The sequence below is a fragment of the Nanorana parkeri genome, unplaced genomic scaffold (assembly GCF_000935625.1).
Source record: "Nanorana parkeri isolate BGI_ZX_2015 unplaced genomic scaffold, ASM93562v1 scaffold300, whole genome shotgun sequence".
Classification (NCBI taxonomy): domain Eukaryota; kingdom Metazoa; phylum Chordata; class Amphibia; order Anura; family Dicroglossidae; genus Nanorana; species Nanorana parkeri.
The window spans coordinates 1,293,019-1,318,863 of record NW_017306568.1 but is presented as its reverse complement, the minus strand read 5'-3'; the positions used below and the strand labels follow the sequence as shown (position 1 = coordinate 1,318,863).

The following is a 25,845-nucleotide window of genomic DNA, read 5'->3' as shown; positions in this document are numbered from 1 at the left end:
TTGTTCCTGACGATATTGACATTCGAAATGACTCCGGAATGTAAATAGAGGGTGGAACAGTTTGGTGGGGGGGGGGCCTTACATTGGCCAGTTACAAAAACTCATCTTATTTCCACCTGTGCACTGTGGAAGCCGCCATTTTGTTTGAGGAGGCCGTGTTATCCCATTAAGGTGGCCATACACAATGCAAATTTCGTCCGTTTCTTGATGAACTTGACAATTGAAGGAACCGGTTAGAAAATCTTTGAAGAAACAGAGCCGGCAGCTAATGAGGTGCTGGATCTGCTTGGTCCTCTGACAGTGGCCGGTATCTGCCGTCAGAATACGATAAAGATGGCGGGAGATTGATCAACGGTCATAAGCGTTGATGGAGGAATCTGTTATATTTTCCTCATTCAGCCTGCAGGTTGAATGAAGAAAATATTACAGTGTATGGACAGCTTTATTCAAGTGCTTTGCTGCTAAGGCTGAACTCCGGGATTCTTGTACGACACATTCTTGCATTGGGGCCTCCCCTGCACTGTAAGGGTTAACTGCTCATTCATTTTGGGGGTAGAGGAGTGAGCTGTAATACTTACATTATTCTTTTCTCCGGGAGGCATCCACCACGTTGAACGACCACTCCTCTGAAGTCCTCTGGCTGGTGGTCACACTCCAAAGTCATCAAGTACAATGTAGGACTGGTGGTCCTGGATTGTATGTGAAGATGGCAAAGGCCCTTCTACAACCCAGAGTGTTGAAGAGAAGGGGAGAGCACTGCCTGCCAGGGGAGCGTGGGGGAAGGTAAGTATTACAGTGTATTCTTCTACCCCTAGACTTAACACCCATCCAATCACTGACCAAATCTTGCCATTGTAACATTTCCAAACATTTCCAAACTTCATCCCTTCTTAACAAATGACACCACAAAGCTACTAAATAACTCTCATCATCTCTCGCCTGGACTACTGCAACTCCCTTCTCATTGGCCTATCACTACACAAGCTATCCCCTCTTCAGTCTATTATGAATGCTGCTGATAGACCCATCTACCCCACCAACCGCTCAGTGGCCACCACCCCTCTCTGCCAATCCCTCCCCTGGCTTCCAATAGCACAATGCACAAAATGCAAAATACTAACAAGAACATACAAAGCCATCCACAATGCTACCCTGGCTCATCTCCAACTTCATCTTCCTTGCTCCTCCCAAGACCTCCTGCTCTTCAGCTCCCTCATTACCTCCTCCCATGCTCACCTCCAAGACTTCTTCAGAGCCTCTTCCATCCTCTGGATCTCCGTACCACAACCTGTCTGTCTTTAGGTTTCCTTTAAAACGCACCTAATCAGGGAAATATTCCTCCTCGTCGTAAAAACTGAACTTCAACTCCATCAGTCAGCTCATCCCTCACAGTTGTTGTCTTCTGTATCACTTGCCCCTCCTTGTAGATTGTAAGCTCTCACCAACAGGGTCCTTCTAATCCTTTTGTATGGTATTGTATTGTAATTGTACCGTGTTTTTTCTCCTCACTACGGTTAAAATCGATCGTCAATTTGACCCCATCAACTAATAGAAAATAAAAAATAAAAAAAGATCTTTGTACAGAAGTTCTTCCGAAAACCTAAGCAGTGAATAGCCAGCCTAAGTCTTAAAGCTGAACTCCGGGAAGATATAAAAGACACAAATTCATGCAGCTCTGTATTCATTAAGTGTACGCTGTATGGATGTGCACGCCCATGTGAATGAGCCCTAAATGTTCAGATTCTTGCATATGCCCAGTTGTGTCTGCAGACATGCAGGAGGCGCTGAGTATACAAATCTGCAATGAAGAAGACATGCCGGTCTCCATTCTTCCGTAGCTGGCTCAGAGTTGAAGGACTCGGCTGAAGTGTTGTCGGTGATGTCTTGTTTCTGCGTGATTGTTTTTTGCACTTGTTTTTCTTTTTTGTTTGTTTTGAAGTTCTGATGGCTCCACCTCCTTTATATCTGGGGCTGTCTGGTCTTCTCCAAGTTGGAATTTTTTTTCAATTTTTTATCTTTGTTCATGTTATTTTATTTTGTTACTGTTTCACTCTTCTTGCTATATTCCCTATTGTATTGTATTAGAGAATATTCTGAGATGAGTTTACTAGTCCGTTGTAGTCCACTTGAGCAACCATTCACCGCCACATAGGCCTACCCCCACCAGTATGGTGGCATTTGGGGTATTTTGGGGCGTATTTGGTCCTATTTATAGTTATTGCCACTTCCTGTCCGATTGTGGATCCTAGCCTGCCAGGTTATTTTCTTTTCTTTTTCCTCCTCTTAGTTCTTTCTGCCTTTTCTCTATCACTTTCTTTTTTCTTGGTTCTTCTTCTTGGTGATACATAGTTACATAGTATTTGAGGTTGAATAAAGATTCAACCTATTGCGTGTATGTATGTGATTCTGCATGTGTATGCGTGTGTATGAGATACGGCGGGGCGGTTCCTGCTGCAATTTTTTCATCCTCTTGACTTCCATGATACATGATTTGTGGACAGGCTCGTTGAATGTCAGGGGTCTGAACAGGAGCGTAACTAGAAATCACAGGGCCCCATAGCAAAATGTTGTATACCATAGACCCCGCACAGCCCACTTGACACCCTGCAGAGCCCACTTGAGACCCCGCACAGACCATAGACCTCGCACAGCCCACCTGACACCCTGCAAAGCCCACTTGAGACCCTGCACATACCATAGACCCCACGGAGCCCACCTGAGACCCCGCATAGCCCATCTAAGGTCCCACACAGCCCACCTAAAAGTGACCCTATCTAGCCTCTCTATGGTGGGCTCTGCAGGGTCTCAGGTGGGCTGGTCACACCCCTGCACACCTCTTACCTGTCAGCCCTGATCTGCTGTCAGCCTCCTCCACCACCGGCCCGGGCCCCGCCTCCTCCACCGCGACTGGCCTCCTCCTCCTCCACTGCTACCGGGCCCCAGCCTCTTCCACCGCAGCTGCTGGCTGCCACTGACTCAGCAGCGACTGTGAGGCGGAACACGCTGCTGCACAGATCACTGACAGGTTGTCAGTGATCTGGACAGTGGTGCGTTCCTCCTCACAGCCACCAGAGACCGCCAGCAGCCTGCGATGCCATAGCGACCCAGGTGGCCTGCACAGCATCAAGGGGACCCCTTCGTTCCTGATCCTGGCTGGGGCCCCATAGTGGCCGCCTGGGTCGCTATGGCGATAGTTCCGCCACTGGGTCTGAATTCCCCGCACAAATGTTCTAAGATTTTGTATAATGTTATTTTCCTATTTTGCACACATGCTTCTTGCTGCTCCATTGAAGTCAGAGGAGTGTAAAAATGAACCTTTTTTGGGCTGCTGATGTTGAAGATTAAACATTTAACAAGTTGGAGGAAAAAAACAACTTAAAAAAAAAAGTTTATCACATAAAATATGGTCCTTTTATAGATTGGTAAATGCAATTAGTTGATTCCCTGCCAATTGGCGGTGCTCAATGAAGGAAAATATTTTTCCCTTTCAAGCTGTTGCGAGGGAACTTCGTTCAGTGCCGGGGGGCACTAAGGTGCTGAACAATTTTCCAAACCTACCAACAGGACAATGGGTTACTGTTTACCCAGACACTAAAGGAGGTCTTATTGGTGTGTTATGCAAGAGGTTTTCCACTTTTCTTTGTAAAGATTCTTTGTAATCTTATTTCTGCGTGATAATGGAATTACGGGCAAAATAAAAAAATGACATATATGATGCACTCTGTCACTGGCAATAAAGTATTTGTAAACCCCCAAATCTCTCTTTTTTTTCTATTTTAAATATCACGCCTCTCAGTGTGCAGCTTTCTGGAAATTGTTTTTTTAATTAATTGTTCATTTGTTGCAAAATTTCTTACCTGGAGGTGCTGCCGGTAATAGCACTTCCTGGTTCAGACTGACAACACTAAGCCCCTTTCTTAATGGGCAGCTGCATTGTCAGCCTTGTTGCCAAACATACTGAAAAATACATTTAGGGTTTATATACTTTTATTACATCATTTTTTGTTGTTAGCCCCCCTACTCCCTGTGGACAGGCCATAGACATTTGAGAATTAGTCTAAAAACAAGCCCCCTCCTGACCTCTGTAGCTGCAGGTACTGAGCACACAAGAGAAGTAGTAAAGTCTTTCAAGTTGGGTCTCAGCCCTCTGCTCTCCCCTCTTTCTGTGCACATGCTTTTTTCATTAGAGATTAGAAGGCGGCCAAACCATGCTGGGAGGAAGGAGCATGGCAAGCTGAGCTGCTAAGTCACTGCTGGGAGGGAGGAACTGAGATGCTGGGCCACTGCTGGAAAGAGGAGCAGCGTTAGCTGAGCCGCTGAGGCTCTTCTGGGAGGGAGAGCAGGATGAGCTGAGCTGCCAGGTCACTGCTGGGAAGAAAGAACTGAGATGCTGGGCCACTGCTGGAATGAGGAGCAGTGTGAGCTGAACCGCTAAGGCTTTGCTGGGAGGGGCAGCAGGATGAGCTGAGCTGCCAAGTCACTGCTGTGAGGGAAGAACGTAGATGCTGGGCCACTGCTGGAAAGAGGAGCAGCGTGAGCTGAGCCGCTGAGGCCTTATCTGGAAGGGGCAGCAGGGTGGGCTGAGCTGCCAAGTCACTGCTGGGAGGGAAGAACGTAGATGCTGGGCCACTGCTGGAAAGAGGAGCAGCGTGAGCAGAGCTGCTGAGGCTTTGCTGGGTGGGGCAGCAGGGTGGGCTAAGGTGCCAAGTCACTGCTGGGAGTGGGAAGAGGATGAGCAGAGCTGCTGATTCTCTACTGGAAGGGGAAGCTGGGCTACCAAGTCACAGCTAGGAGGTAAAGCAGTGTGAGCTGAGCTCTTGAGTCACTGCTTTGGGCAAGGGAAACGGAGCTGCTGACTCATTTCTATGAGTGGGAATAGGTATGTTGAACTGTTGAAAGTAAAAGTGCTTCTGCTTTAAATTTGGAGGATGAATTGCTCCACAATGCCCACAGCTACAGAGATCGGCGAGGACTTGTTTTAAAGCTCCTTTACTGCTTGTTAAGAATATGTTACATAGTTACATAGTATTTGAGGTTGAATAAAGACACATGTCCATCGAGTTCAACCTTTATGTGTGTGTCTGTGGTGCGTACATGCGTGTATACGAGTCCCTTTGTGGTCTTTGGTTTTAAGAGTACCTGTCCTCCTGTATGTTACGGTCTCTGAGGAAGGTATCTAATTAGTTTTTGAATAAGTCAATTCTCCCTGCTGATACCACTTGTGGCAGAGAGTTCCAAAATGTAACCACTCTGACTGAGAAGAAGCCCCTACGCCCTTTGTGGTTAAATCTTTTCTCCACCAGTTTTAGGTGGTGGCCTCTAGTCCTTGTTAAGGAGTTTACAGTAAAAAGTTTATTGCCGATGTTGCTATCACCACCAAACATTTTGTACATTAAAATCATATCCCCTCTTAATCTCCTCACTTCCATCATGAACAAGTCTAAATTTAGTAACCTTGTCTTATAGCTTTGGTCCTCCAGCCACTTAATTAGTTTACTTGCCCTCTCTGGACTCTCTCCAGCTCCAGGACATCCTTTCTGTGGATTGGTGACCAAAACTGAACTGCATACCCAAGATGAGGCCGAACCAGCGATCTATAAAGTGGCAAAATGATCGCTTTGTCTCTACAGAACATTCCCTTTATAATACAAGACAGTACGTCAATATTTGATTTCCAGAGCGTGGACACTGTTGCACTTTAAAGTTAAAGAACATTTTCCCTCAATAGACACTTTATAACCCGAGGTATATAAATTGCCCTTGCTTAGGACTAAAACAGAATTTTACTTTTTCTGAAGGGTAAAATATAGCAGAAAATATATTTAGGTGTAGTTTTCCTTTAAAAAAAAAATGTTTTCCATTTATGTAAGAAAAGCACTTTGACAGAATTCACAATGGGAACGCGGAGCGTCGGGATTTCCTTTCATCCCATCGTAGAAAGTGGAGAAGTAGTTTCACGTCACGCTTCTCAATCGAGCTTTCGAGTTTTGAACATGAAGCAAAAAAAAAGAGTCTCATTCCCGGGCAGATCAGAGGAGCTGCCTGCGTGATTTATATAGACGCCACTTTATACCTCGTCAGCGCAGGCCGGCCCTTGGCCGCCGACCAGCGCACGGATCGAGAGACGCAGCCACCGCAGAGAAAGAGAGACGGCTCAGAGGTGGCACAAGTGTCTATTGATTCAAGAGCTCTGTTTGGATTTACAGTCAGATTATTTGAGAAACAGCTGCCATCGGACTGCTCAGAATGATTTCCAGATTTTACATGTTGAAAGTCAAATCAGAAACATTTCCTCTTCTTTTCTCTTCTTACAAATATACTTAAAATGACTAAGAGGATTTGTGGTTTATAACGCTGGCGCGAGCTTGTGTAACCTGTATCTGAAAGCAGCTGGTTTTTTCTTTACCAATATGTATTCGTAGATGTCAGACTTAGGGGGTCGTTCACAAAGCTGCCGAAGGCAGCCGAGTATCCCAGCCGAAGTAAAGTAAGCGGAATGTTGTTCGTCTATTCACTTCAGGCTTGTACGGCTGATTTCAGCTGTTCATCAGGTGAAATCAGTCTTAAGGTGCCCATACACTGCACGATTCTCGTACGAGAATCGCGGGAAATCCCGGGATCGTACGAGAATCGTGCAGTGTGAATGAAGACGTGCGACCGTTTCTACTGTACGGTCGCACGTCTTTTGTTTAAGGAGCACCCTAGAAAACCAGCCGAAAATCTTACGATTTTTGGCTGGTTTGAATGATGTTCGGGAGACAAATGCCGAACGGAACGGTGTGCACACGCGCACACTGCCCGTTCAGCATTGCGGTCAAGATCCAAGATGGGCAGATCGTAAGTTTTTTTAATTACTTTACAACCATTGCAAGACTAAGGTCTTGCGATGGTTGTAAAGTGTATGTCCACCTTTACATTGGCTGCCTTCGTTTGCATGTTCGGCTGAACCGAAGTGCAAAAGGACTTCGACTCAGCCGATCCAACATCTGGATCGGCTAAGCTGAAGCTTCGGCAGCTCAGTCGCTGTTTTTGTGTGAATAGGGGCCTAAAGGCAGTAAGTGAATAGCTGAATGCCGCCGAGCGTCATTCGGCTCGGCTATTCTGTTCGGTACCTCCGAGTTTCCGAGCAGATTAGCAATTCAATGAAAAGAGTGGGGAAAAAAAAAAAAATTTGAAAAAAATATTGTTTTAAATGTAAATAAATGTTAAATCTAAAAAAATTATTTAAAAAACCCCCAAAAAATTGGGGCGGAGATAGCAGTGTTGGTTAGCTCCACCCAACTGTTTCCTATTAGCTGGCACCTGCTAGAGTCTTCTAGCAGGTCCCGGCCAATGAATAATAACTGGGCGGAGCCGACCGTGACGTTGTTATTGTTTAATGATGGATCAGCGACCCCAGGTCATTTGGGGACGCTGATCTGTCATTCCAACTGCGCCCGCTCGTACAGCTGCCTTCGGCCGGCCGTTTACCCCGCTTCGGCTGTCACTTTGGCTCAGTCGAGCTGAAGCATATGCCTTCGGCTCGGCTGAGCCGCTCGGCCGCCTTCGGCAACTGTACCAGCTATAGTGAATAGCCCATACAGCAGCCCTTCGGTTCAACTGAACCAAAGGGCTCCAGCGTCCAAAGAGCCGAAGGATCAGCCGAAGCTACGGCTGTATCCTTCGGCTCCTTTGTGAATTACCCTGACAATATTCAGAGTTTATTATGTTCAGTCATTGGCAAGTATTTGCAGGGTATGGGCAAGCATGTGACTAACTCCCCTTCCTCTCATGTGACAGTGCTGGTGCTAGGTTATTGGCTGCTCTGGCACCCAGCGCTATCACATGGGGGTGGGTTTAAAGTCTTCCGCCAACTTGGACCCTACATGTGGTTTCCTGTTTTTGCTTCTGGTGACCCAATGGAGTAGCAGGGGTATCAAGGGAAGGCAAGTATGTGTAGCTGTTAAAGAGGAAAGTTTAATGATGCTGTCGGTTTACTTCGGCCAAAGTATATTACATGGGTACCTGTATGCATCAGAAAGATTGAACCCAAATGGCTGCCCTGGAGGTGCTGTACATACATCCTTCAGTGCTTCTTGCAGTGAAAGGCCCTACTATCAGAATCACCAGTTACAGACATTGCAATCCTCAAAAAAAAAAAATATATTCAATATTGGTAATGGAGCATAAATAGTCATTCTTTGACATTTCAATTTTGGGTTTACATACACTTTAAAGTGAACATGTGGGAGAGTTGGTTTCCCAATGCAATGTTCTTACTGACATTAAAGCTGAACACATTTACCTCCACCTTCTCATGGTCCGTGACCTTCTCTGTGTCACAGAAGCAGGGGCTTCCCGAGGCCGGGTGTCACCCGGAGCGGATACCGGGTGACACCCTGCTGTGACGACATTGCGCATGTGCGTGACGTCACCACACATGCGCGGTCACCTTATTGATACCTGTCAGCGGCCATCTTGGTGATGGACGGCGGCAGAGAGAGGAGGAGGCGTTCACCTGGCAGGATATGGTATGCCGACGGGTCCCCTCCTCTCTCCTGTCAGGCTTTCGGTCTACGACAGCACGCCCGACTTTTCAAAGGGGGTGACAGTCATTTTGTTGTCGCCCCTCCAATGGTATCACCCGGGTGCGGGCCGCATCCCCCCCCCCCTTGTTTCCCCCCGGGGCCGGCCCCCCCCCCCCCCCCCCTCCGCACCCCCCTTGTGACGCCACTGCACAGAAGTGCTATACTCCCTCCAAAGCGCACAACAGAGCTGTGGGAGATATGGATGTTACATGCCTATCAGCCTGGGGCACAACTATCGGAGGATCTGGCAGTGATGGCAACTAACACACAACCAGGCACAGTACCAAATCGAGAGGTAGAAGTGTAGTCTGACAGGCAAGAGGTCGAGGTAGGTTAAGGAAGCTTAACATTACATACTGAGTTCGGATTTCAAAAAGCAAATACCCAAGCAGGAGTCAGACAGCAAAAGTTAAGCTGGCTATATATACACCTATAGATTATCTGCAGATTTTCTATGGTCAGATGGAAAAAGTGCAACAGATTCCTCCATCTACGCTAAACTGTGTGGATGGAGGAATCTCCCACTAGGCGAAGCTTCAGTATCTTTCTAGTCAGCCCCGCTGCCTTTCAAAATACCTGAACAATCAGATTGTTCAGGTATTTTGAGAACCAGCGGGGCTGACTAGCAAGATGCTGAAGCTTGGCCCAGTGGGAGATTCCTCCGTCCACACAGTTTAGCGTAGATGGAAGAATCTGTTGCACTTTTTCCATCTGACCATAGAAAATCTGCAGATAATCTATAGGTGTATGGCCAGCTTTAGAGTTCCCTATATAGGTGATGAACAAGTGTCAGATGTGCAGGCTACAAAGTGATAGTGTGGCAGTGGCAGTAATTTGCCATAGATGGCGACGGTGAGCAATCCCAGCAACTCAAAGTCTCCTACACACTCTAGCTATATGCGATCTGCAGCCCAAGCATAGCTTGATCGTTACAAGATTGGCCAATTTCTGCCACTGCAACAATATAACTTTGTAGCCTGCACACCTGATACTCGTTAATCACCTATATTAGGTGAGGGGGCTAAAGGTGCCCATACACTGTACGATTATCGTACGAGAATCGCGGGAAATCCCGCGATCGTACGCTAATCGCAAAGTGTATGGAAGGCGTGCGACCGTTTGTACTGTACGGTCGCACGTCTTCCGTCGAACAAGCAGGCTTGAAAACCCGCCGAGAATCGTACGATTCTCTGCGGGTTAGTAGCCTGCTCGTACGCAGTCACTGCCCGTTTGCAGTCATCGGAAGCCCGCCCCTCATTGCAGTCATCGCAAGTACGATCTGCCTGTCCAAGATGGGCAGATCGTACGAGCTTTTAATTAGCTTACAACCATCGCAAGACAAAGGTCTTGTGATGGTTGTAAGGTGTATGGGCACCTTTACTCTCTCAAAGTCCGCCTCATTTGCATACATAGTACGACTACAGCCCCACGCTGGGGAGAAAAGGACCAGAAGATAAGGTTGTGTTTTAGTAGTCAGTACGTTGGCCACTGTGTGTAGCCTACAGGTTACTGAGAGGGCTACTGGTTCCCCTTTAATGTAGGTGGTACCGGCAGACTGCAGTCATTTGTTTTGTTGACTTGAACACATTACGGCGGATCACCTTACGTACTGCCCAGGCAGCGATAAAATAAACTATGCAAACAGCAATTCTTTTCTGCTTACAGTAACATTCCGCCTAATTGACTGACGCAGACAGTTCTCCGTGAGCCAGCCCGTGCACATATAGTCATGGAGGATACATTTTTGGTGGTCTGAAGGTTTTTTTCTTTATAATTGCTTCCACCTGAAGAACTGAAATTTAAATAAAAAAAAAAAAAAAACTACAGGAAGCCTTCCAAATAATACTGTACATAATTGCCAGTAATGAAGTGTACAGCTCGCAAAATCGAATCTTACTTGACCACAAGGAAGCCATCCTGAGCGTGAAGAGGGAACGGATACATTAGGTTTCCCGTGCCATTCCTCCAGTCTCCAGTTTCCGCACTCACAAGGGGGCCATCGTTAATTAACTCGCGTTTGCGTCCGTACCCGCGGAAAAACAAATATATCGAGATTTTGGCTATTTCCAAGGGTTTCTCTTCCAAGAATATATTTTGCTTGGCCATTCGAAAGAATCTTGAAACAGGTTGTTTAAGACGTCGCGGGTGGTCTGGAGTGTGGCGAGTCGTAGTGCAGTTTTCCGTTAAAGCCTTGTACATTCGTATAAAGTTTTTAGCACGAATTGGTAGACCTTTTTCTTTTTTTTTACTGGTGATATCAACACAAGCTACAATGCCGGGCCAAGAAATAAGTCGCACACTCTAATATTTCAGTGGGCCGCCTTTAGCTTTGACCATGGCACGCATTCGCCGTGGCATCGTTCATTTCAATGAGCTCATGCAATGTCACAACATTTATTTCCAGCCAGAGTTGCATTCGTTTTTGTCACCAAGATCTTGTAGTGATGATGGGAGAGTCGATCCTCTGCGTAAAGTCTTTTCCAGCACATCCCAAAGACTTTCAATGGGGTTAGGGTCTGGACTCTGTGGTGGCCAATCCATGTGTGACAATGATGTCACATGCCCCCTGAACCACTCTTTCACAATCTGAGCCCGATGAATCCTGGCATTGTTGTCTTGGAATATGTCCAATGTGCCATCAGGGAAGAAAAAATCCATTTATGGAACAATCTGGTCATTCAGTATATTCAGGTAGGCAGCTGACCTCTTTATTTGAGGACACAACGTTGCTGAACCTAGACCTGTTATGCAATGGAAAGATCTGACCTATTTGCTTAGCTAAATCCAGGTGGTGACTTTTTTTTTGGCCAGGCAGTGTACAGTATATTCTTCATGGTCTCATTTAAAATTTTGAATGGATGTCCAGTATTCCGTGTATCTACGTTATTTTTATATTTGCTTAAGCAGTCTGCCACACACAATGCCGTTTTAACACCTCTCTCTGAGCAGGTTAATAACACCTCCTAGCTCCAATCATGCAAATGCAATCAACACCTGGTTGCCACTAACAGATTATGTGGATTGGAGCGACATTCACCATATTTATTCCCAGAGAATTTTTGTACAAGTCATTCTGAATTGAGAAAGTTGGTCGGATGTCCAGTGAAATGTCTTTAAAAAAATACAGCGAGTCCAGTTGCCTTGACTCATTTTTTACAGATATAATGTTAATCAGTGTTACTTTTCACAGCCAGGGGTGGACAACGATGAGACCGTGTTATCACTGATAGCTCCCTACTACGGTCTCTACTAACAATCGGGAGCCAATCATGTGATCACTTTTTCAGCTATGCAATGGTGATCAAATAAGTTTTGTTGAACTATAGACCTGGCAGGCTGTGCATGTGCAGTGGTGTACAGAGAAAGAAGCCCATTTGTAAAGAGAACAGTACAGTGTTTTAAAAAAAACCCAAACACCTGGCCTCTGTTGCTGCTGGTACTGTAGAGTAATTCATCCTAAAAGTTTACAGCAAAAAGTACTTTCAGACTTATTGTAGCAGCTTAGCTTCCCTCTTCTCCCCAGTGACTTGCCAGCCTGCCAGCCTTCCAACCGTTAATGCTGCCTGGTGGATTGGAGCACTGTGCAGAGGGCAAGTCGGATGGCTGTGCTCAGATGTGAGAGCAGTGGTCCGATTCTCCTCTGTACTGCTGGCACAGGGTAGCTTCTTACAGTTCTAATCACACACATTTAGGTACAAGTTTCACTTCCACCCCATTAATTGCATTCCTGCTGGAGAAATACTTACTTTTGCCTTGGATCCAGAAATCTTCACTGTGTGGCCCTGCCTGGATCCACACGGCCTTGCTTCTGAAAGTGTCCCCACTGGTTCCTCTTTATCATTCTCACCATGACACAATTCCTTCCTAAGCTGAGAGCCGTACTCTGCCGCTGGAGGCTGCCATGTGTGTGATTTTCCATAAGAATAATTGGGGCCATGAAACACATGCACAGGACAAAGAGGACCCAGAACTGATGATTTTGGAAGCAAGGTTCTGAAGATTTGCATTGGGGTTCACTCTGGAAAGTTATATATTTACCTCTTTCAGATGTCTTCAGACCTGTCACATGACTCACCGGGTCCTCTTCCGATCATTCCAGCGGTGGGTGGTTTTTGATGATGCAACAATTGGCACGGTATGGCGCTTTCTGCTGCTCCATGTCTCACCACTCTCACAGAGCCTGCCTTCTGAACTACAACTCAACATCTGAGCAATGTAACATCATCATTGCTTGCGCGGAAGAAATGCATTATGGGTTACTTAGTCTTGAGAAATGGAAATTGCATCACATCATGTAGCAGGGAAAGAGACGCAAAGCACACTGGGAATTCAGGAAGTTGTTGGAAGTGATGGGCAGGCGGAAGGCAGCGCTCACTACATAAAAGGGATTTTTTCCAGTAAGCTTTGATTGTATCAGAAACATCTCTACTATGTATTCCTATTACAATGCTGAAGTTATAACAGGATAGGACATGCTGAGACTTTACAACTCCTTTAAGTATACTGTCACATACCCAACCCCCCCCTTGTTCCGAACCAGAGGAGCGCACACACAAACCCAACTTGACGGTCTGGATCCTGACTAGACCCTCTGAAGTTTCTTTCCGTCTGTATCTTCCAGCAACATCCAAGATTTGGCTCAGCACCGGTATCATGTCCCACCTCAGGGTTAGAGCCTCAGCCTGCTCATGGTCAGACACCGAGCAGCTTCACACTTCCCTGTGTGACGACGGTCTTCCCGACCTTTCTAAACACACCTTGTGTGCCACAGACCCTCCTGGCCTCGCCCACACACCGCCTGTGCCACAGGCCCTCTCGGCCTCTCCAGCCAGATTCCAGCTCAGTGTCTCGTGCGTCACATACGCACAGTCTCCCATGCTTTGCATGTACTCCTGCACCACTGACTGCCTCTTCCTCGCTGTCCACTCCCTCTTAATAGGGCTGTTATCAGCCACCTGGACAGTCTGGCCTGGCAACTGGCTGCACCTGGCCCCAGGACTGGAGATTTCATCCCGCCCAAGACTCTTAAGGTGGCCACACACTTTACAACCATCGCACGAGACTTTCGTTGTGCGATGGTTGTAAGGTCATTAACATTTTGCACGATCTGCCCATCTTGGAAAGGTAGATCGTACTTGCGATCATCGCAAGCCCTCCTCGCTGAGGGGCGGGCTTGTCGATGACTACAATGCTGCGCGTGCGCACACAGGCCCGTGCAGCTTTCGTCTTCCGAGCATGCTACCAACCCGCCGAAAATCATACGACCTTACAGGTGATGCCCATTCACCTGCCGATTATCGTACGATAATTGGCAGGTGTATGGGCACCTTAAGAAATCTCCAGAGACCCAGATCCCAGTTATACACTGAGTGGCCAGATTATTATGACCACCTGACGTTTGTAGGCAAATTAGCTATAATTTTGCGCTGAAGTCGCTAGAGGGCCAGACCATTATAAATAGGGAAGCAGGTTGGTTACCACGACAGTAGAAGTGATTTGTTTCTGAAGATACGGGGAAACAACGCGATTTAACAGCCTTTGAACGTGGGATGATTGTTGGCGCTCGGAGCCATGGAGCGAGTATCAGCAAAACAGCAGAATGCGTTAAATGTTCAAGAGCAGCGGTTGTTAAAGTGTTTAAAGACCGGACTGTCAGCCGAAAATCTGGGTCTGAACGTGCGAATTGTGGCCGTCAGCGACTAGTCAATGTTAGGGCAGAACAGAGAGTGGCAAGACTGGTACAAGACAACAGAAGGGCAACAGTGCCGTGTCAGATTCCTTGCATCACCTTTCAACATCTCGTGGAGTCACGAGGCGGCCCAACAAAGTACTGATGGGGTGGTCATAATAATCTGGCCACTCAGTGTAGTTCGGAAAACCCGGAAAGAACTGGAAACTCAGCTCCTTCCCTCTAACACTATCAGGGTTATTCACAAAAGGGTGAAGAGTTTGGAGAAGGCCGGAGAAGTGGACAATCTAGGACAACATAGCTGAACTGGAAAGTGAGCTTTATTGGAGAATTTTTCCAAATCTATTTTATTCCAAAGCTATGTTGTCCTAGATTGTTCCCTTCTCCTGCCTTCTCCAAACTCTTCACCCTTTTGTGAATAGCCCTGTATATGTTTTTTGGACCCTCTCAGTCCCTCTGGCCGAGAGTCCTGGGCGCCAAACACGCCAATCACCATAGTGACACGGCACTGTCCTGTCACAATACTTTTAATTCCTCCTAATAAAGTGTGATAAACAGATATATATATATTTTTAAAATTGTTATCCTTTGGGTTTTTTTTTGTTGGAAAAAATATACCTTATTTGTATATAATAATCAAATTTATTTTTAGGGTACAATCCACCCCGTGCAGCGACACGGCCCAGTATTATGCTACATACCAATACAGTTCAGTCATATAAAATACCTTTCTAACATTTCGATATTAGTCTTAAATTTGGGTTGCTGGGATGATGAAAGCCTGAAGTCCGTTTGATCTGTAAAGTGCGTCAAAGTTCAGAGGAGAGTCGCAGGCCAAAAATTTGCGAGGAAGATGAAATTATGATAAATAGTTCTGGAAATTGTATCCACATGGGACCGATGTTATTGGTGCGCGACAAAACCTGCGGCAGATTATTTCTCTAAAGATGTAATGGTGGAGAGGTGTTCCAGCAAATGGCTGCAAACAGTTAAAGGGGAATAAATATACGAGGGCAAACATCTGAGGAGCATATTACGGGATTAAAGGGGCTTTACTGTTTTGCATATCTTTTGAAATAGGTTCTTTTCCTGGTTCCTTGTGGCTTGAATTACCTATTTCTCACTCTGTCCCAAAACAAAAAAGAAACGTTTAGGGTGGAATTGCATTTTAAAGAGAACCGGTTTTCTGGATTCTGCTAAAGCATTCGGTACAGTACCCCATAAATGCCTTAAGAAGTATATCATATTAAAACATATGTGAGAGCTTTTTAGGTATCAAGAACACCGCTGATGGTCAATACAAAACGGTATTAAAACGACATCTTTATTGGTACAGAATTAAAAAAATTGTTTACATAGTTAAAACTAGGGTTCCACAGATACCAAGTACAGTACTCGGTACAAGTACGAATACAAGTACCGATACTTTTGAGCTCCAAGACTACACTAGAGAAAAATTTAAAAATTAGGAGGCCGCTGTCATGTGTAAGGAGCACACGGAGCTCCTGGGATTTGTACATCTCTGTATTAATGTACGATTTTGTTTTTATAAATATAAGGGATGCACAGATACCAGTTTCGTGAGTACAAGTACTGGTACTTGCCGAGTACTGATACATTTTTGTTTACTGTCATGTGACGGTTTTTCTAAAACAATACAGACTAATGATTTCAGGATAGGGTTGCCACTTTTTCTTCCATCGAAACCCGAACACTCTAGCAACACACGGAAATTTTCTTGGAAGAATGAGTTGCGGCTTTTTCATATGTGAATAGCGCCGCCCCTTCATATGTAAATATCACAGTTGAGACTATTTTCAGTGTGGGGCCAGTAGCCACTATCTTAATTTTGGTTGCCCCTGTCTGCCTGACATCTTGTGTCCGGGTTTCTGCTGCCATGAAACCCGGACACAGAATTCAAAACCCGAACTGTCCGGGTGAATCCTGGACAGGTGGCAACCCTATTTCAGGACAGTGGTGGAGCGCCAGAGCCCGGTCCCAGCTGCAACCGCTGCAACCCTGGGAGTTCTCATGAAAATGCCAAGTATCGCCACTGGTACTCGAAAAGTAACTGTGCATCCCTAGTTAAAACACATAAAAAAAGTGATCCTTCCTTCAAATTTAGCATACGCTCATGCCCTCCCTTATATATAGATACCAGCAGTGTTGATTAATTGTCCAATGACCACAAAGAGTCCAATTAGTGCGATATTATTATGATGTCATGATACAAACAGTGGGCTGGCTTTTGGGAGGAGTTATGCAAATATCAAAATATCATTGATGGGTGGATGTCAGTCTGGAGGAGTGGGTGGTCCTAGGCAGGGTGTATTTGCTTGCAGACCGCCCTATGTAACACCCAAATGTGATGTTGAGACTCCATGGTTAAAAGAACTGAAATCCAATTAATTAAAGGGCAGGACAGGGACTGACTTGCTGCAGCTTCTAATGCACATTGTGAGAAGCTCACATTGTGCAGTGACATCAGAGGAAGCCATTTCAGTCCAGGAGAGGAGCCGGTACTACTGTGCAAGACTGAAGGGAAGGCCGGAGTTCAGCTTTAAATCTCTCTAACTCAGCGGCCATCTTGCACACCGCTCCTTACGTGTCAGCCTTACTTCATGCAAATTAGCACCCTGAAGGGATATTTTCCATGTGGCTTGTTCACACCGTTTTATCTTCTGCGAGATATGAAGGAGTCTGACATATTATGATGACTGCCACTGACACAGAACTGGTTCAGAGAGAAAAGGAGTCAATTCATGCCGAGCAGTTAAACGGGCCCAGATTGTGAGGGGTTAACAGAAAACACATGTCATCAGAACTTCTTCTGATGCTAAACCACATACAGACCTAATGCAGACCACGCATGACGAGAGATACGGTCTACAGTGCACGGCACAGATTGAAGTGTGGTATGAGAATTACCCTTTTTTTAAATTAAAGGATATAAAGGTTTAATAATCTTGTCGTCAACGACCCCCGCGCTAGTTTGACGATTGATTTTTATCATTCAGAGAATGATAGAGTATCGTCCTGGACGTGTCAATAACTTTACAAGTGTGCAGTATCTAAAACAGAAACTTTAGGGCAGGGCTTGGCAATAGATCCATCAGTGATTTACCCAAAGATCACAGCCATGTGACAGGTAGATGGCATCACCGCTGTGCCAGCCCTCCATCAGAAGAGCATTCCCCCCCATATGCAGAGACGGAAAGAGGTGATAAGACATAGGTACCTGTTCGGCCGCACTGGTCACCGCATTCCTCCTCTTGTGTCCATCCCAGGCACTTGTATGTGATGTCAAAAGGAAGAAGGAAAGCACTTCCTAATGGGGACATGATGGTGCCACTAGAGGAACATAATGATGGCAATCGGTGGACATAATGGTGGAACTGGAGCGACATGATGATCCACTGAGCATCAGCATAAAAGGGGAAGTTACTGGGGCTTCCCCCTGGCCACCAATGTGAAATGGGAAGTTACTGGGTCTTCCCACTGACCTCCAATGTAAGAGGGGAAGTTACTGGGGCTCCCCGCTGACCTCTAATGTATAAAATGATGTTACAGGGGCCCCCCACTGACCACCAATGTAAGAGGGGAAGTTACTGGGGCTCCCCTCTGACCACCAATGTAAGAAGGGAACTTACTGGGGCTCCCCACTGAGCACTGGTGTAAGAGGGGATATTGCTGGGGCTTCCCATTGACCACAAAAGGAGGAAGGGATGTTACTGGGTTCCTCTTTGACCACCAATGTAAGGAAAGCTTTACTTTGGCGGGGAAGCAGGAGCGAGGGGCACAATGACAAGTCAGTGCATGATTTATCTTATCACCAACTTTAATCTGGCCACACCACCTTTAAAAAGCACTCCCCTTCCCTCTCTCTGTATAGTTGTATTTTGTCTATACTTACTGCCCCCTCTCCCTCTCACTCATTCAGTATCAACTGGTGTCTCTATAACAATCCCAATAGGTCCAAGTAATGGAACCAATACACTCTACCCTGCCATTGCTCAATACTACGCTTGGTGCCTGGTCAGCCAGTTGTCAGGCCCCAGTTCCGTCACATGGGCATGCATAACAGAGTGCAATACTGATTTTCTGTGAAAGAGCCTGTGTGGAGAATTGGAAGACTGGGACTCCTAGTCAGGCACTGGTCACTGCTGGTCTGAGGGTTGCCAATTTTCTGTCCTTTAAATTGTAGGCACTGGTGGGGCCGAAGCTATCAGTGAGAGCTGAGATTGAGAGCCACCAACCGCGCAAAGTATCCTGGATCTCAAGGGCATTTATTAACATGTTCACACTGTGCATTGTGTTAAGGGTGTTAATATGCAGATAGCAGGTGGGAGGAGGTTAAGCCTAATGTTACCCTTATAATGTATAATAATAACAGGGCATCCTTTCAATGCAATAGCCAACCCAAATACTGTCGCTGACCATGTGCATCTAAGCTGCAAGCTAAGGAGCTGATTTGTAAACCATTCGCACAGCAAAGAAATTCACAGTGCTGCTTGGCCACTAGATGGAGCCGAGGAGCATAGGAAATCCAAGTTTATAATTTAGAAGGTGGGAAGGGGTTAAGCCTAATGTTCCCCTTGTAATATATAATAATAACAGGGCATCCTTTCAATGCAATAGCCAACCCAAGTACTGTCGCTGACCATGTGCACCTAAGGTGCAAGCTAAGGGGCTGATTTGTAAACCATTCGCACAGCGAAGAGAGTCTCAGTGCTGCTTGGCCACTAGATGGAGCCGAGGAGCATAGGATATCCCAGTTTATAAATCAGCCCCTATGCCAGGGGGAGGCAAACTCCTGCCCTACAGCTGCAGCAAAACTTCAAATCCCATCATGCATCTGCTTCTTGGAGTCATGCTTGTGGCTGTCAATGTCTTGCAGTATCTAATGGGATTTGTAGTCTTGCCACAGCTGAAGGGACAGAGTTTGGCTACCCCTGCCCCATGTGTATCTAATAACGGGACCATTGGGTGTAATATCTTGAGACACTCCAAGCCTCACGTAGTACAGGCCAGATCCCGTGTTTAGTGATTCGGGAATGAATGTCTTTTGTTAAGATCGTTTTTCTCTTCGGGAACATCTTGAAAATGTAACAGCGCATTCACTTATTCCAGCAAATATTATTTCAGTGTTCGAAGGAAAGGGGAAAAAAACCAAACAAACTCAATTAACATACCACCCCCGTCCACGCCCCGTAATTGGTTCAGACTGTGACACTGTGTATTTAGCGTGTCATAACGGCAATCTTCACGCCGATCCGCACCGGCGTCCAAAGTTTGACACGAGTTGTATTTTCAAGGTCAGTTTATTTTAGTAAAAGGTCCTTACGGACGGCGAACGAGTTAGCCCGCATAATCCGTACGCCTGGCGCGATTAGAAGGCCGCGTCCGTCGCTTCTGCGGAATTGCTTGTGTCGGTTCGTGGGTGGTCGTGTAAGACAGGCTAATTGGTGACGGCTGAGCGTTAGAATCACAATGGCATTCTGTTTCCTCGCCCTGTTCTGCGCGAGTGTAAACTCTTCACACAGCCGAGTGAGTCAACGTGCAAACTATTTATTGCGCGGAGCTGTTTATAATCTTTCCTCTGGCAGACGCTCATACAAGTTTACATCTCTGGATTCTATAAATTCAACTCGAGCGGTTACACGAGCGCGGCTCGGGTCTTATTGAAAGGAAAACACAATTTGTTTCCACTACGAACAGGACACGGAATTTAGGAATGGATTATAAATAATTCCTATATTGCTCTGCTTCCATAAAACTCCCTTTCCCCAAACTACCCTCTCTGCTCTCCCAAACACTAAATCAGCCTAATGCATTCCAGGGGCGTTAAACAAAAGGTGTGCAAAAAAAGTAGCCACAACCTGAGTAGAACAGCCCGTTCCCTGCCAACGTGCTGCAGAGAAGAATCCTTGCTGTTGGTGTGGAAGCGGTGGTCTCTCTGCAGTGGTTCGACAGCCCTGCTGAAGTCAGAGCTAGAGATCGCCAGTTGGAGGCATGGACTTTGCTTCTCACCGAGCTGCAGGTCTGGCTTTCTCTGAGCAGCAAGGGGGTGTTGGACCTCTGCAGAGAGACCACTACTTCTACACAGCGAGCAAGGGAACTTGTCTGCAGCAGGCTTTTCTACTACTGAACTAAGCTCTCTCCAGCGCTACCCATCAGAAACCTTAATGTGACAATAAGGGAGAACTATGGGGTCAGTGCTTTTCCCCATAGTTCTCCTAAGGGTCACGGGAGGACATATACTAACCTCCTCCCGTCACCCAAAGCTCAGTATATACTGAGACGCCGCAGCCGGGACGGATCCTGACATTGCTATCCATAGGCAGAGCACGCTGTGCCCGCCCCCTCCCCCGTCTGTTCCGCCAGTCAGTGCTGGAGGATCGGACAGGGGAGGGGGAAATCCCTGCAGGGAGCCGTGAGTGACAGTCACGGCTCTCTGCACGGGTCTCTGCAGCGATAGTTTGAGAAGTGAGCGAGCGACGGTATATGTTCGTTCACTTCCCGATCTACTGAGCCGACCTGTGACAGTTTCATTGTCACAGGTCGGCTCAGATAATGAGGCTGAGTGACCGATCTTCTTCTTCTTTCCTGTAGTTTTCAGCTGTCCCTCCAGCGCTGGTACGCGCCTCCGATCCAGCGCTGACTCCTCTGTCCTCCTCTTCGCTCATGTCCCACGGTGTCTGTGCGGGTGCGCGCTGCTCCATAGACTTACCTTGTGTCTCTCCTCGTCTCCCGGCCGAACATCTGAACTGCGCATGCGCCCGCCCCAAGATCCTTTGCGGCCACCCGAGAAATTTTTAGATGTTAGGATGGGAGCGCGCGGCGGAGACACAGGTAAGTATTAACCCTTTAAGAAAGTTTTTTTTTTTTAATCGTTTTGCATATATATATACTACTTGTTAGCCGTATTTATATTCAAAAACAAATGAGGGTTTAATAACCTTTTAAGCCAAGATGTAAAAGGGTTCATCCCCTTGTAAAGTCAGATCTAACCTCATAGACACTTCCGGGAACAGCTCAACTTGCTGAACCCTTGTAGACCCCCAAAAAATCTACCTAAGATGTATATACGCAACTTCAAAAGTTACACACAAGATCTTACGTTTGCACCTTTAGCTTTCATGCCCCCCATATGCCTTTAGATAATTTAAAGGGAAAGTTTAATTGGGCTTTAAAGTGAACCTTCACCCTCCCTACCCACTTTACCTCATTGCCCTCCTACCACCCATTTCTCTCAGAATTGCGCATTTTTCCCTTTGGGACCCCTCCCAGCACTTCGGGAATCCTTGCCTGGGCGAGAATTATGGCCCATTGCCCATGCAGCATCATGAAGCCCCCTGGGATGCGTGACATCGGTATGCTAGTAGGAGTATGGCAGGAGGCTTCAGGCTGCACATCACCAAGGAACCGCTTGTCTCTTGCTGGTTCATGCCGCCAACCGCGGTGCATATGCATCATCGGGGCCGACTGCAAAAACATGGTGGAGACAGCCAGCCCCCAGATAAAGTACGTTTGGAGATGGTGGTGTGGGACCTGGTGTGTGGCGGAGGGTCAGCAGATTGAAACAAGAAAGCGCTGGATTTACTGGACATGTAATTTTAGGATAACCCGGCGAACAAGATAAGTGGTAAAAAAATAATAGAAAGAGGCAAAGTTTTCCTTTAACTGCTGTTCTGATATTGGTTACTTGTATTTATTTTTGTTTATGCTGATATATAAGGACTGATTTATTAAAGGAGAACTATGAGATGAGTGATTTCCACTCACCTCATAGTTCTAGCCGACCTGTGACAATGAGACTGTCACAGGTCGGCTCAGTAGATCGGGAGGTGAGCGAACACATACCGGCGTTCGCTCACCTCTCGATCCTGTCACGGCTCTCTGCCATGACAGGGGAGGGGCTGGATTTCCCCCTCCCCGCTCCGATCCGCCAGCGCTGACTGGCGGAACGGATGGGGGAGGGGGCGGGTACAGCTGGCTCTGCCTCTAGATAAACAGAGCCAGCTGTCACTCACGCAGCTGGGGCGGATCTCGACATTGATGTTGGGATCCTCTCCGGCTGCGGCGTCTCAGTATACCGCGAGCTGTAGCTCGCGGTATACTGAGCTTAAGGTAACGGGAGGACGTTGTTTTGTGTCCTCCCGTAACCCTAAGGAGAACTATGGGGGAAAGCCCTAACCCCATAGTTCTCCTTTAAAGCTTCGCCCAGCGTATAGCTGAAGAAATGCGATTCGTACAGCATTATAGTCGCTAGAGGGGCTGAAGAGCGAAGGATTTCTAGCAGCTGTAATGCCATGTCAGTGGCTGTACACTGGGAAATACCATTATAAATGGACCCCATAGACTCAATATTCAATACAAAAAGTCATTTTCAATATTGTAAATAAAACGTACAATTTTACCACAAACTTCTACTTTCCCTTTAACAAGCCACATTGGATTAATTATGACTACAAATATTCAGCGCCATGCGTCTCATCAGAGCATTTTGTAGCTGGGGAAAAAAAAGTTCCTGAAATCGAAGGACTTCCTGAGTGTGAACAGACCCGGGAATGTCTCCACCACCCCGCCCCTGCCAGACATCGCTCCAAGGACAAAATAATATTTGGCTTTTTGAGAGAGTCCTTGCCCTGAGACGCACGTCACCTCTCTAGAAGGTCTGGTCCCCGTGGAGCACCGAGGGTCAACGGTTATAAAATCATACAAGGTTATCGAGTAAAACAGAGTTCAGAACATTCAAACAATATTTCTTGGAGCTCAGGAAGGTGGTATGGCCTAGGCAAAACTTTGTTTAGGTCATAATACTAAACAGTCGATGGGAAAAGCTGTTCATCCGTCTTTTTGTATTTGGAAGGAATCTTTGGAAAGTGCATCAAAACGCACTCACCCATCTGCACAAGCCCAAAACCTGACAGGGGTCCTTACTAGGGATGCACCAATACTAGTATGAGTACTCCGTACTTGTACTCACCCAAATGCTCCGATACTTACCTCCCATACCGAAACTTCTAGTCAGAGGGAGATCTCCCTCTGACTGGCAGTGCTGAGGGAGCATGGAGCTTGCTTAATTTCCAATCTGGAAGCCGGGTGGTGGGTCATGACTTGCCTCCAGGCTTCCTGATTGGATAAGAATGCGGCTTCACTTTCTGCTAAGCAGTAGACATGTGCACTGCCAAAAAAATCGTTTAGTTTCGTTTCGTTTTAAATTCAGATTTGTGTTATTTAGTTTTTCGGGATTCGGGTGTGAAAGTCAATTCGGATTCGGAAGTCTGATTCGGACAAAATGCGGTAGCGGTAGGTCGAACGTTCGTTTCGTTTTCTGTTCTTATTCGTTTCTTATTCGTTTCGTTCGTTTGCAGCAAAAGTGACATTTGAGGGGGAAAATATATTTTTCTCTTTCTCTAATGTCACTTTGCTCCAACGAACGAAACGAATAAGAAACGAATAAGAACCGAAAACGAAACGAACGTTCGACCTACCGCTACCGAATTTCGGAAATGGAAATTCGGATGCGTTTGCATTCGTTATGTCTGTAATTCGGAATTCGGATACATCCGAATGTCCGAAAATTCGTCCGAATTTCGATTCGGAACGAAACGAATCGCACATGTCTACTAAGCAGCCTGGCTTCCAAACCAATCAGGAAGCCGGGCGGCATGTAATGACCCGCCTCCTGGCTTCCTGATTTGCCAGGCTGCCTAGGAACAAGTGAAGCTGGCTTCCTAGTCAATCAGGAAGCCGGGAGATAGGTCATGACATGCAGCCTGGCTTCCTGATTGGCTAGGAAGCCAGCTTCACTTGTTGGTAAGCAGCCTGGCTTCCTAACCAATCAGGCAGCTGGGCAGCACATCATGACTCGCGTCCTGGCTTCCTGATTGGTCGCCGGGACGCAAGTAATGACATGGTCAGGAAGCCAGGCACCCCCGACAAGTGCAGTCAGTGTTCTTTTGCTAGAACACCGGCTTCACAGGCAATCAGGAAGCCAGGCGATGGGTCATGATCCTCCGGGCCGACTTCCTGATAATCGGGGCGCACGGCACCGGTACTCAATATCGGCAAATACCGGGGCAAAAAATATCCGTACTCGATACCGAAAAATCAGTATTGGTGCATCCCTAATCCTTACCCTTCCCTACTCTATCCAGAATAAAAAAAAGTATCTGATGCTCCACTTGAGATTAGAGTTCCAGGTTATCTTTTAACTCTGTGTGCATACCGACCCATGTGACCTGATGGTGAATGTCTTGTACCCCTAGAAGCTGAGAAGTATGACTTCTCTACACCTCTGATGAATCAAACTCCAAACCTCCAACTTTATCTTGTTGTGTTTTCCAGGATGAAGTTCGGCTTCAAGAAAACGTTGAGGAAGCCTCTGCAATCATCATGGGGCTGATCAAGGACCGGAACCCAGTGCTCACCGGGCAGATATTGGTCGCAGGAAAGTAATGTTGAGGGAATACGTATACAAAAGCTTTGTAACTGGTAATGTGCGCTGCCAAAACTTTCAGTGCAGTGGCTGTAGGTATGACAGTTCGGTACCTGCCGTGCTGCTTCCTCTACTGATACTGAATCTACATTCACCAGTAATTATAATGGAGTAACAACACTGACTTAGAAACATGAGAAAGAAAATTGGAACTGTTGCTCATAGTAAACAAGAAAGCCTTAAAGCCAAACTCCGTCCTTCCCTTCACTCTTGCACAGTAGTACCGGCTCCTCTCCTGGACTGAAATGGCTTCCTCTGATGTCACTGCACACTGGGAGCTTCTCACAATGTGCATTAGAAGCTGCAGCAAGTCAGATAGAGCTCCGCCTCATTTCCCGGATGAAGAAAATCCAGCATCATCTAGCTCCTTCCTCCCCTGACTGTCCCTGTCCTGCCCTTTAATTCGTTGGATTTCAGTTCTTTCAATCATGGAGTCTCAACATCACATGTCACGTAAGGAGCGGTGTTCAAGATGGCCGCTGAGTTGGAGAGATTTAAAACTGAACCCCGGCCTCCCCTTCATTCTTATATCTGACCTCCGGCCTCCCCTTCATTCTTATATCTGACCTCCGGCCTCCCCTTCATTCTTATAACTGACCTCCGGCCTCCCCTTCATTCTTATATCTGACCTCCGGCCTTCCCTTCAGTCTTGCACAGTTGTTCCGGCTACTTTCCTGGACTGAAATGGCTTCCTCTGATGTCACTGCACACTGCAAGCTTCTCACAATGTCCATTAGAAGGTGCAGGAAGTCACATAGAGCCCGCCTCATTTCCTGGCTGGAGGATGTCCAGCATCACCTAGATCTTTCCTCCCAGCCTGACCGTTCCTACCCTGCCCCTTTCATTCATTGGATTTCAGTTCTTTCAATCACGGAGGCTCAGCATCACATGTGGGTGCTACTGAGAGTGGTCTGCATGCAAATACAACCTGCCTAGGAACACCCACTCCTCCAGAAAGAGGAGGGTGTCAATCTGGAGGAGTGGGCATTCCTAGGTGGTCTGTACTCCTCCAGACTGACACCCGCCCATCAAGGCATTTTGATATTTGCATAACTCCTCCCAAGATCCAGCCCCCGGCTTGCATC

General features: G+C 46.7%; 1 protein-coding gene across 1 annotated transcript in view; it reads left to right on the top strand.

Moving 5' to 3' along the window:
* Nucleotides 1-24,793, top strand: part of ISPD (isoprenoid synthase domain containing) — a 165,435-nt gene extending 140,642 nt beyond the window's left edge. Inside the window, exon 10 of the mRNA XM_018557724.1 lies at nt 24,610-24,793. Within this exon, the coding sequence (XP_018413226.1) occupies nt 24,610-24,720 (111 nt within the window). The 3' untranslated portion in view covers nt 24,721-24,793. The remainder of the gene's footprint in view (nt 1-24,609) is intronic.
* Nucleotides 24,794-25,845: the final 1,052 nt, after the last annotated feature.